The following is a 12500-nucleotide window of genomic DNA, read 5'->3' as shown; positions in this document are numbered from 1 at the left end:
ATGTGTCGTGGACGGAGTAGTTGGTTCTCAACGCGTTGCTGCTGGTACTTTCTTCGGCAGTACACTACGGATACCAAGAGCGACAAATGTCCGGGTAACTCAGGTACCGAACATCCGTCGCTGGGAAGCGTGGAGCAACAAACGTCCGGCCAATGAAAGACGTCCCAGCGACGGGATCCCTGAGAAACGGGCTGCAAGTGAACCACAGATTCCACCCCGGCAGTCGCCACCAATCACCCGTCATCCCGACCAGAAGACGTAGCCCAAACCAGCAAGACTCGGATGGCTCTCCTTCCCGCAATTGAGCTTCGCAAGTTCGATTTGCCGGCTGCAGTGTTTCCCGGCCAAAGAAATAGGATGCGTCCCGGACCCAGCATCAGCAGGCCGAGTGTTTACCCACAGACCCCTGTAATATTACGGATTACAGCACGCCGTGGCAGGCCGTCCTTGCAAGTGTTAAACAACGTGACAGGACGAGTAACATTTCCGCGTCCGCTTCGGGCCTGCGACATCCACATCCCAGCCCCATCAACCGGCACTCCGAGTGTTACGTTTAAAAGCCGATCGGCAATCCCCCATCCCGCGCCCTGGGGTTTCGGCCCTCCCCCTTCCCTCATGTCCTCTGGCCTGGCCCTCGGCAGGAGCTTTGGTAACCGGCTGCCCGCTGCTCTGCGCCCAATCCGTCCGTTGTGCAGATTTCCCGGCGTCAGGATGGCGTCGACGCTGCCGAGGCTGCCCGTTTTCGAAGCGATCGCCGGCCATGACCCCGACGCGACTGTCGTTATTCACTCGAACAGCGGGCGCCGGTTCCGGTACGGGGGGTTGCTCCGGGACGTGTGCAAGGTCCGGAACCGCCTGTACGAGGCTGCGGGGAGGGAGGACATCGACGGCGAGCGCATTGCCTTTCTCGTCGAGAACAGCTACGACTATGTGGGTAAGCTCACATGAACAGCCTCCCGCGCATCCCTTGTTGCTCCTCGTCTCGTTTTCCGCCCGAACGGGAACTGACCCTCTGCCAACCCAAGTGACTCTCCTTGCTATACTTGCCGCGAAGTCTATTGCGGTTCCTTTGTCTCCTGCATTTCCTGCGCCTGAGTTGCAGTACATCCTCAACCACAGCGAGGCTTTGATGTTGCTATCTTCATCTAAATTCGCCTCAAAAGCCGAGGAAGTGTTAAAGACGGAGCTCGATGCTCCGCCCTCCTATCTTCAGCTGACCAAATTCCACGGCGATGACGGTGGCACCGATGAGAAGGTGACTCTGGAGAAGTCTGGCCCAGGTTCGGCCGGTATGATGCTCTACACATCCGGCACGACCAATAGACCAGTGAGGCCCACCTTGGTCCCTGCGGTGCCCGCCTGAGTAGTGTCTAACCCCTATCTTCAGAAAGGCGTCTTGCTACCCCAGTCGGTCATGACGGCGCAAGCACGTTCTCTGCTCCAAGCGTGGGAATACGCACCCTCGGACCATCTCCTGCATGTCCTCCCGCTTCACCACATCCATGGAACCATCAATGCCATCTTCACGCCTCTATTTTCCGGCAGCTGTATCGAGTTCCTCTTCCCGTTCAACGCTGACGCCGTCTGGCGGCGTTTTGCCGCCCCTTTCCTCAATCCGGACCAGACATACAATCCCGAAACCACCCCGTACAACCACCGGAAAATCACCTTCTTCACCGCCGTCCCCACAATCTACTCTCGTCTGCTCGCCACCCACAAGACCCTCCCTCCTGACGTCCAGAGCGCCGCCCGCACCGCCATCTCGCCCTGCAACCTCCGGCTCGCCATCTCGGGCTCCGCCGCCCTGCCCACTCCCATCAAGCGCGCCTGGTGCGACCTGAGCGGCGGCAACGTGCTCCTCGAGCGCTTCGGCATGACAGAAGTTGGCATGGCGCTCAGCTGCGGCCTGGACGTGGCCGACCGGGTCGACGGGTCCGTCGGGTGGCCGCTCCCGGGCGTGGAGGCGCGCCTCGTCGACGTCGACACGCACCAGGTGATCGAGCCTGGCCAGGAGCGGGACGCGCACGGCAGGGAGAGGGTCGGGGAGATCCAGCTGCGGGGGCCGACCATCTTCGCGGAGTACTGGCGCAACCCGGAGGCGACGGCCAAGGAGTTCGTGGATGCCAAAGACGGCAAGGGCCGGTGGTTCAAAACCGGGGACGTGGCGGTGCGGAGAGCGGTCGACGGCGCCGGGAAGAGCAGCGCCCCAAGCCAGAAGGACTGGACCAGGGGGATGATGTACTTCATACTCGGTCGACGCAGCGCAGACATCATTAAGAGCGGCGGGGAGAAGGTGTCCGCGCTGGAGGTCGAGCGGGAGATGCTGGCGCTGCCGCAGGTGGCCGAGGTGGCGGTGCTGGCGGTGCCGAGCGGGAAGTGGGGGCAGAAGGTCGGCGCCGTGGTGATCCTCGACCGCGAGAACGTGCCAGAGGGGAAGTGGTCGCCTCTAGAGATGCGGCGGGCGTTGAAGGGGAGGTTAGCAAGCTACAAGATCCCGCAGGTGCTCAAGGTGGTGGAGCACATCCGCAGGAATGCTATGGGCAAAATCAACAAGAAAATGCTCGTCAAGGAGGTCTTCCAGGATGAATTCAGTGGAGATGAGCTGTGAGAGATGGGATCCGGGCAGAGAAAGGCATGCCTTACCTTTGGGGTGGGCAGGTACATAAAAAGGAAACGATTGCTGTTAGATTATCAGCAGGCGCGTATAGAGTGTAAGTACAGGAGCATTCCTACTCTAACTTAGAGAGGGAAATGTCCACTTCTCTGGAAAGGGTACTGAGGGATACTTGGATCAATAGAACCACTGAGGGTCTTGAGGGTCAATGGCGCTTTGCCCGTGAGGTAACTCTTAGACATGCTTGGTTTATAGCCGATATATGGCACCCTAGGCATGAGCAATCAGAAATCCATTTTCCGTCTCGCATCATTAAGCCCTGAACCTCCCAGCCGGAGAAATGAGGGGAACCCGTGCGATGGAGAATCTCATATCCCTCGGATGACCATTCCTCGTTCGTGCACTTATGCAGTGCCATGACCGGCATCAAGTTCATGAGAAGGGGTGTAGGAATAATTGCATCGGGGCGTGCCATAACCTCCTCGGTGGTCGGTCGACCGGCTGCCGAGACAGCCCCAAGCCCCACTGAAGCTTTACACCACCATCTTCGCCTTAGCGCGTGTGCTTCCGCTATGGGCGCTGTCGGTATGTCCCGAGAATTCAAGCATCTCGTTGGGCGGCAGCTTGAGAACATTCTTGAACCGCCGGCCGATAGACATCAGGATCTCTTTGCCCTTCTCCGCCGACCGGCCTTTGCCGCCCGCGACGTCAGCGTCCCCGCGGCCGGGAATGTGGCGGCCCGTGGTACGGGTCCATACGCCAATACGGTAGAACGCCTTGCGGACGTTGACGACAACGCCCATCACCTCGCCGTCCTCCTCGTCCTCCAGCGTCTCGCCGATGGCGGCGAGCATGGTGTGCAGCCACAGCTCGTCAATGTTGACCGACCGCTTCTCCTTGAATTGAAACGACCACTTTCCTCCGTGCTTATTCTGAGGATCTTCCCACTCCGGCCGCACGCCCTCCTTGAAGAGGTGATAATCAGACTTGAGAGCAAGCTCGGAGACGGGTGCGATGTTGTTCTAAGTCCACGGTCAGCAGGAGCGGAAGCACCGGCGTGAAAATGCTGGATGGCCTTACATAGACGCCCCAGAATTCCTCGACAGACTCAAATGTGATCACCTCCTTCAGCAGGTCGTTCCAGTTGTCACCCTGTGCAGTCTGGTTAGGACAGGTACGTTTCTCGTGGGGGTGCGACCAGCAAAAGACAGGATCGAACCTTTCCGCTGGCGGGCTTTGTAAACCAGAGCGTCCACCGACATGAGAGGGGGTGTTTGACATTGAAGTTGTCCTTGTCGTGGAAGACGGTGATGGTCTTGTTGGCATCCTCTGCGGCCTCGGCGGCGGCGCCATTGGGATCGTTGCTGCCCTCGGGCGAGATGGGAATGGTGGTGAGATCGACCTGCTCCGACATGTTGGAGGTTGGTTCACAAGTATGACGTGGAACAAAGTTGTCCTGGTGAAACAAGCGATAACTCGGACGTGGCCGAGGTTTGAATCGAATCGGATGGTTGGGTTCACAGGCGGGCGAGAAATGCGATATCGCAAAGCTCCAAACCAAGAGGCCCGTCGCAGTTTTCGCGGGGGTTGCGACTCGACAAGAATTTCGGTACGATTGCCCCAGAAACGGAAGGCTCGATTAGGAACTGCGGAACTGGCAGCTCGCGCGGTTGTGAATGGAAAGAACGACCTTGCTCCAGGCACAAGTCGTCTCGTTCGGAAGGCTGAGGTGGGGTGGCTGAGGCTGGATGCGATCGCAAACTTTTGGTGGAAATCGTCGGTCGCACAATCAGAGGCCAACGTCTCGCCTCTTGCTCAGCCCGTTGAAAGATTGCACTGTACAGTACCAACGTGAATCAGTTAGCGCCCTAGTGTACAGTAATTCACCGAACGGAATACAGGGCTGGCTTACTGCGTACTTGTTAGTGAGGTTCTTCGGCCCCACTTTTAACAGCGTCTGCAACCAACCAAAAACTCTCCAGGTTCCTATTAACTAACCCTTCACTGGCTTCGCCCGCAAACAACAGTTAAGTACTCCGTACCATGCCAACAAACAAACCAGGGGGGATTTTTACACAATGAACTGAAGGGTCCACCCCCAAGTATGTCACGTGAGCGCTCATGGGATGGTGTTGGCAGCGCTGATTAGCTAAGGATGTTTCTGAGGCAGGGGCGAAGCGGGGCGGTTGCAGGAGGCTGGTGGGGAAGAAGGCGGCGAGGCGGAGAAGAAAAAAAGTTCGGCGCACTCTGAAAATTTCAGAATTTAAAGACCATCCAGTCTGCCCCACGCTGACCCGGTCTTTCCTTCTTCGTGCGCCAGACTCAATTTACTCGAAGACTCGCACATCAGCAACACCACCAATCTTCAGAATGGCGGACGAAGTCTACGACGGTGCCATTGGCATCGATCTCGGTAATGCTGCCCTCTCCAAGCGGTCTCCGGCGGTCTGCGGACGCGGCCCCCCTGGCACTCCGCTGAGGCCGATCCAGTGTGGGCGCAAGTCGCTAACAGACCGTCGCAATGTTTAGGCACCACCTACTCTTGCGTTGCCACGTACGAGGGCACCAATGTCGAGATTATCGCCAACGAGCAGGGTAGCTTCACAACGCCCTCGTTCGTCTCCTTCACCGAGGAGGAGCGCCTGATTGGTGAGGCGGCCAAGAACCAGGCCGCCATGAACCCGAAGAACACGGTCTTCGATGTCAAGTATGACCTCCTTTTCGCTTTTGCGCTGCCTCCTGGGTGCGCCTGTTTGCTGAGCAGCCGTGCTTCTTTTTAGGCGTCTGATCGGCCGCCGCTTTGACGACCCTACCGTCAAGAAGGACATGGAGTCATGGCCCTTCAAGGTCGTCGATGACAACGGCAACCCGAAGGTCGAGGTTGAGTACCTGGGCAGCACCCACACTTTCTCGCCTCAGGAGATCTCCGCTATGGTTCTCTCCAAGGTTCGTGATTCCGGCCGGCCGGCATCCCGGAACCCGGGCGGACGCTGACGGCGCGTGAAACAGATGAAGGAGATTGCCGAGGTCAAGCTGGGCAAGAAGGTTGAGAAGGCCGTCATCACTGTGCCGGCCTACTTCAACGACAACCAGCGCCAGGCCACCAAGGACGCCGGTGCGATCGCTGGTCTCAACGTCCTCCGCATTATCAACGAGCCCACTGCTGCAGCTATCGCCTACGGCCTTGGCTCTGGCAAGTCCACCAAGGAGCGCAACGTGCTCATCTACGATCTCGGCGGCGGTACCTTCGATGTCTCGCTCCTCAACATCCAGGGCGGCGTCTTCACTGTCAAGGCTACTGCTGGTGATACCCACCTTGGTGGCCAGGACTTCGACACCAACCTTCTTGACCACTGCAAGAAGGAGTTCATGCGCAAGACGAAGAAGGAGTATGTCGGATCCTTGCCCCTTTTTCTTTTAGCGAGGTGCAGTTTTGGGCGGCTCCTTGCAGTCCTCCCTTAGCTACTTTGTTGCTCGATGCCTCCTTTAAATAAACCACAGCTGACACTGCTGGACAGCCTTTCGGGCGATTCCCGCGCTCTCCGGAGACTGAGAACTGCTTGCGAGCGCGCCAAGCGGACGCTTTCGAGCGGTACTCAGACCACCATCGAGATCGACTCCCTCTTCGACGGCGAGGATTTCAACATGCAGATTACGCGTGCCCGTTTTGAGGATCTGAACGCCAAGGCATTCACCGGCACCCTCGAGCCGGTTGCCCAAGTTCTCAAGGACGCCAACATTGAGAAGAGCCAGGTCGATGAAATCGTCCTCGTCGGCGGTTCCACGCGTATCCCTCGCATCCAGAAGCTCCTGAGCGAGTTCTTCGATGGCAAGAAGCTCGAGAAGAGCATCAACCCAGACGAGGCCGTTGCCTACGGTGCCGCCGTCCAGGCCGGTATCCTCTCGGGCAAGGCCACCTCGGCCGATACGTCTGACCTCCTCCTCTTGGACGTTGTTCCCCTGTCCCTGGGTGTCGCTATGGAGGGCAACATCTTCGCCCCCGTCGTCCCCCGCGGCCAGACCGTCCCCACCATCAAGAAGAGGACATTCACGACGGTCGCCGACAACCAGCAGACCGTCCAGTTCCCCGTGTACCAGGGTGAGCGCGTCAACTGCGAGGACAACACCTCTCTGGGTGAATTCACCTTGGCTCCGATCCCTCCCATGAAGGCTGGCGAGCCCGTCCTCGAGGTTGTCTTCGAGGTCGATGTCAATGGTATCCTCAAGGTTACCGCCACCGAGAAGACGTCTGGCCGCAGTGCCAACATCACCATCTCCAACTCTGTTGGCAAGCTCTCGGCTAGCGAGATCGAGAGCATGATCAGCGGTACGTTCTTCCTCGAGCAATTCGATGCTTACGGGTGAACGCTTGACTAACAGCCTACAGATGCCGAGAAGTTCAAGAGCAAGGACGAGGCTTTCAGCAAGCGGTTCGAGGCTAAGCAGCAGCTCGAATCGTACATCTCGCGTGTAGAAGAGATCATCTCCGACCCCACTCTGTCTCTCAAGCTCAAGCGGGGCCAGAAGGACAAGATTGAGCAGTCGCTGAGCGAGGCCATGGCCCAGCTCGAGATTGAGGAGTCCACGGCTGAGGACCTGAAGAAGAAGGAGCTTGCTCTCAAGAGGCTGGTTACCAAGGCCATGTCCTCGCGGTAAACAACTTAACGCTTGATGGATGACTAGTCTCGACCACATAGAGATATGGGGGCGTATTGGGCGGCGATTACGAAGCCACAGGCTGGAGCTATCGAATGACCGGTAGACGGCAGGGCCGCGGCATGATGGAAGGCGTCTTACATGTTTGGTTCATGAAACGGGACACCAAAAGTTAGAGGGATACCTTATATCTGGCTTTTCAGCCGCGTTTGCTCTGGACCGTTTTTGGGGGCGGGGCAGGCGGGGGAAAGGATATTTACAAAGATTGGTGATGCCTGGCATTTTTTTCTCCCTGCAGTTTCCCTGACCCGAGTTCCCTTTAGCCCATTGCATCTTGCATGTACTAGACTAGGTAGGAAGGTTAATCCCATACTACGAGTGCTCCGTCCTTCTCTCGGAGCCCCTTCCATCAACCATCGTGATGCACATCTTCGCCTGCCCTTCTTATCCAACATGCTTTCAACGCCCCACATCCCCACCATAAACGGGTCCGCTTTTTTGGGTATTGAGCGAACTAATTTAACTCCCGCCACGGGCGGCTTCCTGGAGCCGCTCACTCAGTCGTTTGCTAAGATTGGAGCGCGCCAAGCTTACGAATGCAGTCGAGATCTTGATTCACCAGAATCGGCTGATAATAACTGACTGAAAATGGCGCCCGGGACATTTGAATATTTCTTCGACCTCCCTCCCGAGCTCCGGGAACAGATCCTCTCCCACGTCTGCCTCTTCCCCCCCGGCGTCCTAGTAGGCGGCGGCACCGACGGGAGGACCGTGTCCCTACCCATCCGCGCGTCCCCCGCTCTATCTACCGCGCATGCTGCTACCACGAGCAAGCGTCACTACGGCGGCGGTGGTGGCGCCGATGGCGAGACAGCAGCGGATGGCGAGTCCGCAGAGCTCCCCGCCGGCCCGCCCGTCAATCTGTTCCTCGCCTCGCCCGTCCTGTACCGCGAGGCTGGCGACCTCTACTACGGGCGGAACGTATTCCATCTCGACTTTACCGCGGCCTCCTGGGGACGGAGGCAGCAGCGCATCAGGGTAGTGGGTGCTACTAGTACTACTGGCTACGCTACGACGGGTTCTGTGACGGAGAGCGGGAGCAGAGGAGAGGGGCGCACCGGAGCGGGGATGGGACCCGGGACCGGGACCGGGACCGGGCTGGCCGCCGCCATGAGGCTTCTGACGCACCCTGCAACGGCTAACGCCCGCAGGCGGCTGCGGAGCGTTTCGGTCCGCGTGAGGCGGCTTGGCGCGCTCATGCTGGACGTGCTGGTCCCGGCGCTGCGAGATGCGGTGCTGAACGGGGCGCTGCGGAGGGTCAGGGTCGATGTGCTGGAGGCCGGGGTGACGGGCGCGGTCTCGCTGGGGCAAGAGAGGAGGCTGCGGGCTTTGGATCACGGGGGGAACCCGGCGTTACGGGCGCTGCTGGTGCTGCTGACGGACCCGGATATGGAGAGGGCTGAGCTGCGGGTGCCGCGATGGTTGCACGCGCCGTTCTGGTGTCACTTCCACGGCGGGATGGTTTCAGAGGGCGGGGACAGCGCGGGCTGTGCGATGGCCGGGCGCCAGGGCCGGGGTTGGAAGGGCGGGGATTGTGGCGACGAGTTCTTGCAAGTGGACATTCACAGGCTCGTGGAAGCTTGCGCTGGCGGTGGCGATGCAGCCGAATTCAGGATTAAGAAGGCCGGCTTCGGTTGCCAGCGTATGGCGGTGGGACCCTGATGGCTTAGAGGGCTTGCCAAGAGGCCGCAAATCACAACCGCAAGATCCGGCTAGATCTTAAAGAGGTCCCGCCAAGACCAATTTCCAATGTCCCTACAGATACTATAGCGCCTACGCTTAGAAGTCACTCCTTTTGCCGCCGCTTAACAATTTCAATGCGGTAGTCCTTACGCCTACGTCGCGTCAGTAGCTGCCTAGCCGCTAGTTTATATCCTGCCTACATTTCTCTAACCAATCTACGTCTATACTAACCCTCTATTCTACTTAGACCTATATTACAACGTTATATCGCTATAGAACTATGTATTTAGCCTATATCCAATAGATCCTATTAGTAAGTTCAGATTATTTACTACTAACGTATATTAGTAGTTGCTAAACATTGATCTAGCTATAGACTAGTATTCTACTATAGACTAGCTTGCTTTATATAGCTAGCAACTAGAAGATGCGCTAAATAAGTTGTTTTACTACCTACTAATTAGTAGTTGCTAAACATTGATCTAGCTATAGACTAATATCCTACTATAGACTAGCTTGCTTTATATAGTTAGCAATAAAACAATATACTATATAACTAGCTATAAAACGATATACTATATAGCTAGCTATAAAACGATACGCTATATAACTAGCTATAAAACAATGTACTATATAGTTAGCTATAAAACGATATACTATATAGCTAGCAACTAGAAGATATACTAAGTAAGTTGTTTTAGCGCCTACCTATTAGCAATTGCTAAACATTGATCTAGCTATAGACTAATATTCTATTATAGACTAGCTCGCTTTATATAGTTAGCAATAAAACGATATACTATACAACTAGCAACAAGACGACGTAGTATTTATAGCCTATTAGCGCCCTTAGTCCCCTTTAATGTATAAATGCCATTTAGTTAAATAGCGAATTTAATCACTAACGTTGAATTACTAATACTATACCTATAGCGAGCTCCCTAGTCCTAGAACATCTACTTCCTAAGCCCAACCTCGATCTAGCTACTTAATAGGTACTACTCTAACCTAAGCTTCTCCCTATTCCTAAGCATCTAACTCTACAATCGTTATAATTGAACGGTATTCCTAATCCTATTCTAGCCTCTACCTAGCTACTAGATAGCTTTTCACTATCCCCTAAGGAAGATAGTTCCTCTATAGGGGAAGTAGCTTCTAAACGTAGGTATAGGTATATTTCCCTAATTTATATATCTAAACTAAAGGTTAAAGCGCTAAATAGCAGCTTTACAATTCCTTACAATATTATAGAGATCTAGGAACGCTAGTTCAAAGAGGGTATATTTACCCTCCTATATACAGCTTAGTAAGCTAAATAGCACTAGATTTCGTATTTCTATAGCTAGAGAGACGCCCTAAGGCAATAGAAAAAGAAGACTATATTTCGCTACCTCCTCTAGAAGACGCTATAAAAGACTAAAGGGCAAGGTAAACGCAATAGGGCGCTATAGAATATAGAGCTATACTGCTATACTCTCTACTAGGTTAAATACAACAATAGCACTATTGACATTGCTATTCGCTATAGCCATAACTACTTAATAAAAGACATTAAGATAGTCAAACGCCTATATACTATTCTAGAGTATATCGTCTATCTCCTCTCCTCTAGATATAGCGATAGCATAGTAGAACACTAGCTATATAGCTATACTAAAACCCCTAAGGCTAGGGCACGTCTTTACTATATAAGTAGCTAGTATATTACAACCTAGGAGATTAGCAACCTACGTAGGTTTTTTAAGCTCTACAAATACAATGATTATAAGGCATAGTCCTACAAAGTCCTTAAGGAACTAGAATTTATAGAAGCTATTGCCTAGCTACTATCCTATAGTGACTAATATAAGTATAAGGCGTTAACTGTCCTTAGCAAGAACTCTTTTACATTGGTCTTCGTATATAAAGACCTATTGGATACGCTAAAGAAGTATAGCCAACTAGCGATTATAGATACTATTTACAAGACTATATATAGAGGTTAGCACCTATTTACGATTATAGTTTAGGACTTCAATAGCTACTAGCTCCCTTCTACTTACTTCTTTATAGAGAGGTAGACCGCTAATAGCATTATAGTATACCTAGGCGTACTACTAGAATAGTATAGGGGAGTAGCTAATAGGGGCTAGCCCTTAAAATATATAATTACCAACGACTCTATAGCTAAACAACTTACTATCTAGGTAGCATTTAGCTATAATAAATACAACCTTCTATATATACAATATCTCCTCTATATAAAGCATTGCTAAAAGACTTTAAAGTACTAGATTAGTATTAACAAAGAGTGCTTTAGCTATATAGGAGCCGCTCTTCTAAGCCGTTGTTTAGAAAAAGGCTATATAGAGTCTATTAAAGCTACTATTGCTTATACTAGTACTAATAGACTTAAGTAGTATTTAAAGAACAACTAGCTAAACAACATTTGGCTATAAGTATATTAGGTATAAGACCTAATCCCTTTGCTCTACTAGGTTACTATAATAAATATAGTCGAAGGATAGCACTCGAAGGTTAAGAACTCTAAGCCTATACTAAAGTAGTAGATGCCTAGTACCTTTTTTCTTGCTAGTTTAATTATCTACCTTGATTATTGTATATAAGACTACCGAAATAAGGTAATCTAAGCCAAGTTTAAGAGTCTCAATTATATACTTCTAGCTATATATATAGAGCGGTTTAACGGCTAGGGCTTCAATAGGCTACCTAAGCGGGCTTAAGCACTAATTATATATAAGCTATCGATAGTATATAAGCGGTTTAATACCAATGTACTTTTCAACTTCAATAGCGTTTTTATACTAGACTAGTTCCTTAGTCTATAGTATAACAATAGGCAGTGGCAGAGCGGTATAGTAGCTATCTAACTACTACGACTAAGTACCTAGGGTGCTACCGACATTGCTATCAAGGTCTCTATACTTAGATAGGCTACTCTAGACGAACGCTATAACCTAGACTATTATAATGTAGTCAACTAGGCGGATCAAGTAGCTTAGCTCTTATAGAATATACCAATTCTAGAGCTAGTTAGTATCCCTCGCTATAGGTGTAAGTGGTTTAGAAGCTAGTTGCTCCCCTACTCGTATATCTAGCATTATCATTTATTAACGAACTTGTTATAGCTAAAGCACTTCTAGTAGCTAGTTAACATTTTAGAAGCAAAGGGGTTTAGGATATACTATAGCGCTATTCTACTACTAGTAGATCTTACTAGCTTAGACGAGGTCTTTGTTATATAGCACCTATTCCTATAGGTCTAGGAGCTTATATAGTTGCTATAAACAACGATATATAGGATCTAGGATAATGTACAAGTAAAATATAGCTCTTAAGAGGATCTCAACTATATTCTAAGGAAATTATTAGGCAAAGTATAGGAGGATCTACAATAGGTTTAGGGGTTAGATATTCCTTCATTTATATCTTAGTAATAAGTAGCAATATATAGTTCTCTAGTTGAGTACTAGCTAGCTACTAGACT

General features: G+C 52.2%; 4 protein-coding genes across 4 annotated transcripts; 3 read left to right on the top strand and 1 right to left on the bottom strand.

Moving 5' to 3' along the window:
- Nucleotides 1-227: 227 nt before the first annotated feature.
- On the top strand, nt 228-2863 carry THITE_2121359 (uncharacterized protein). The gene is made up of 4 exons (XM_003656514.1): nt 228-934; nt 1026-1327; nt 1388-2711; nt 2799-2863. The coding sequence occupies exons 1-3, from the start codon at nt 616-618 to the stop codon at nt 2606-2608; spliced, it is 1842 nt and encodes a 613-aa protein (XP_003656562.1). The 5' UTR covers nt 228-615; the 3' UTR covers nt 2609-2711; nt 2799-2863.
- Nucleotides 2839-4323, bottom strand: THITE_2081505 (uncharacterized protein). Its single transcript, XM_003656513.1, has 3 exons — nt 3834-4323; nt 3695-3766; nt 2839-3636 (listed from the first exon to the last, which is right to left on the bottom strand). The coding sequence occupies exons 1-3, from the start codon at nt 4026-4028 to the stop codon at nt 3148-3150; spliced, it is 756 nt and encodes a 251-aa protein (XP_003656561.1). The 5' UTR covers nt 4029-4323; the 3' UTR covers nt 2839-3147.
- A 470-nt stretch (nt 4324-4793) lies between these two features.
- THITE_2121352 (uncharacterized protein) lies at nt 4794-7345 on the top strand. The gene is made up of 6 exons (XM_003656512.1): nt 4794-5027; nt 5144-5321; nt 5395-5560; nt 5624-6003; nt 6133-6941; nt 7002-7345. Exons 1-6 carry the CDS (start codon nt 4985-4987, stop codon nt 7268-7270), a joined length of 1845 nt encoding a protein of 614 aa, XP_003656560.1. The 5' UTR covers nt 4794-4984; the 3' UTR covers nt 7271-7345.
- Nucleotides 7346-7918: 573 nt separating this feature from the next.
- Nucleotides 7919-8992, top strand: THITE_2091723 (uncharacterized protein; the record flags this gene model as incomplete). The annotated part of the gene is made up of 1 exon (XM_003656511.1): nt 7919-8992. The coding sequence occupies one exon, from the start codon at nt 7919-7921 to the stop codon at nt 8990-8992; it is 1074 nt and encodes a 357-aa protein (XP_003656559.1).
- Between the last annotated feature and the right edge of the window lie 3508 nt (nt 8993-12500).

This window comes from Thermothielavioides terrestris, chromosome 5 (genome assembly GCF_000226115.1).
Source record: "Thermothielavioides terrestris NRRL 8126 chromosome 5, complete sequence".
NCBI lineage: Eukaryota > Fungi > Ascomycota > Sordariomycetes > Sordariales > Chaetomiaceae > Thermothielavioides > Thermothielavioides terrestris.
The sequence above is the reverse complement of the archived record's forward strand: the minus strand, read 5'-3'. Positions and strand labels throughout refer to the sequence as shown.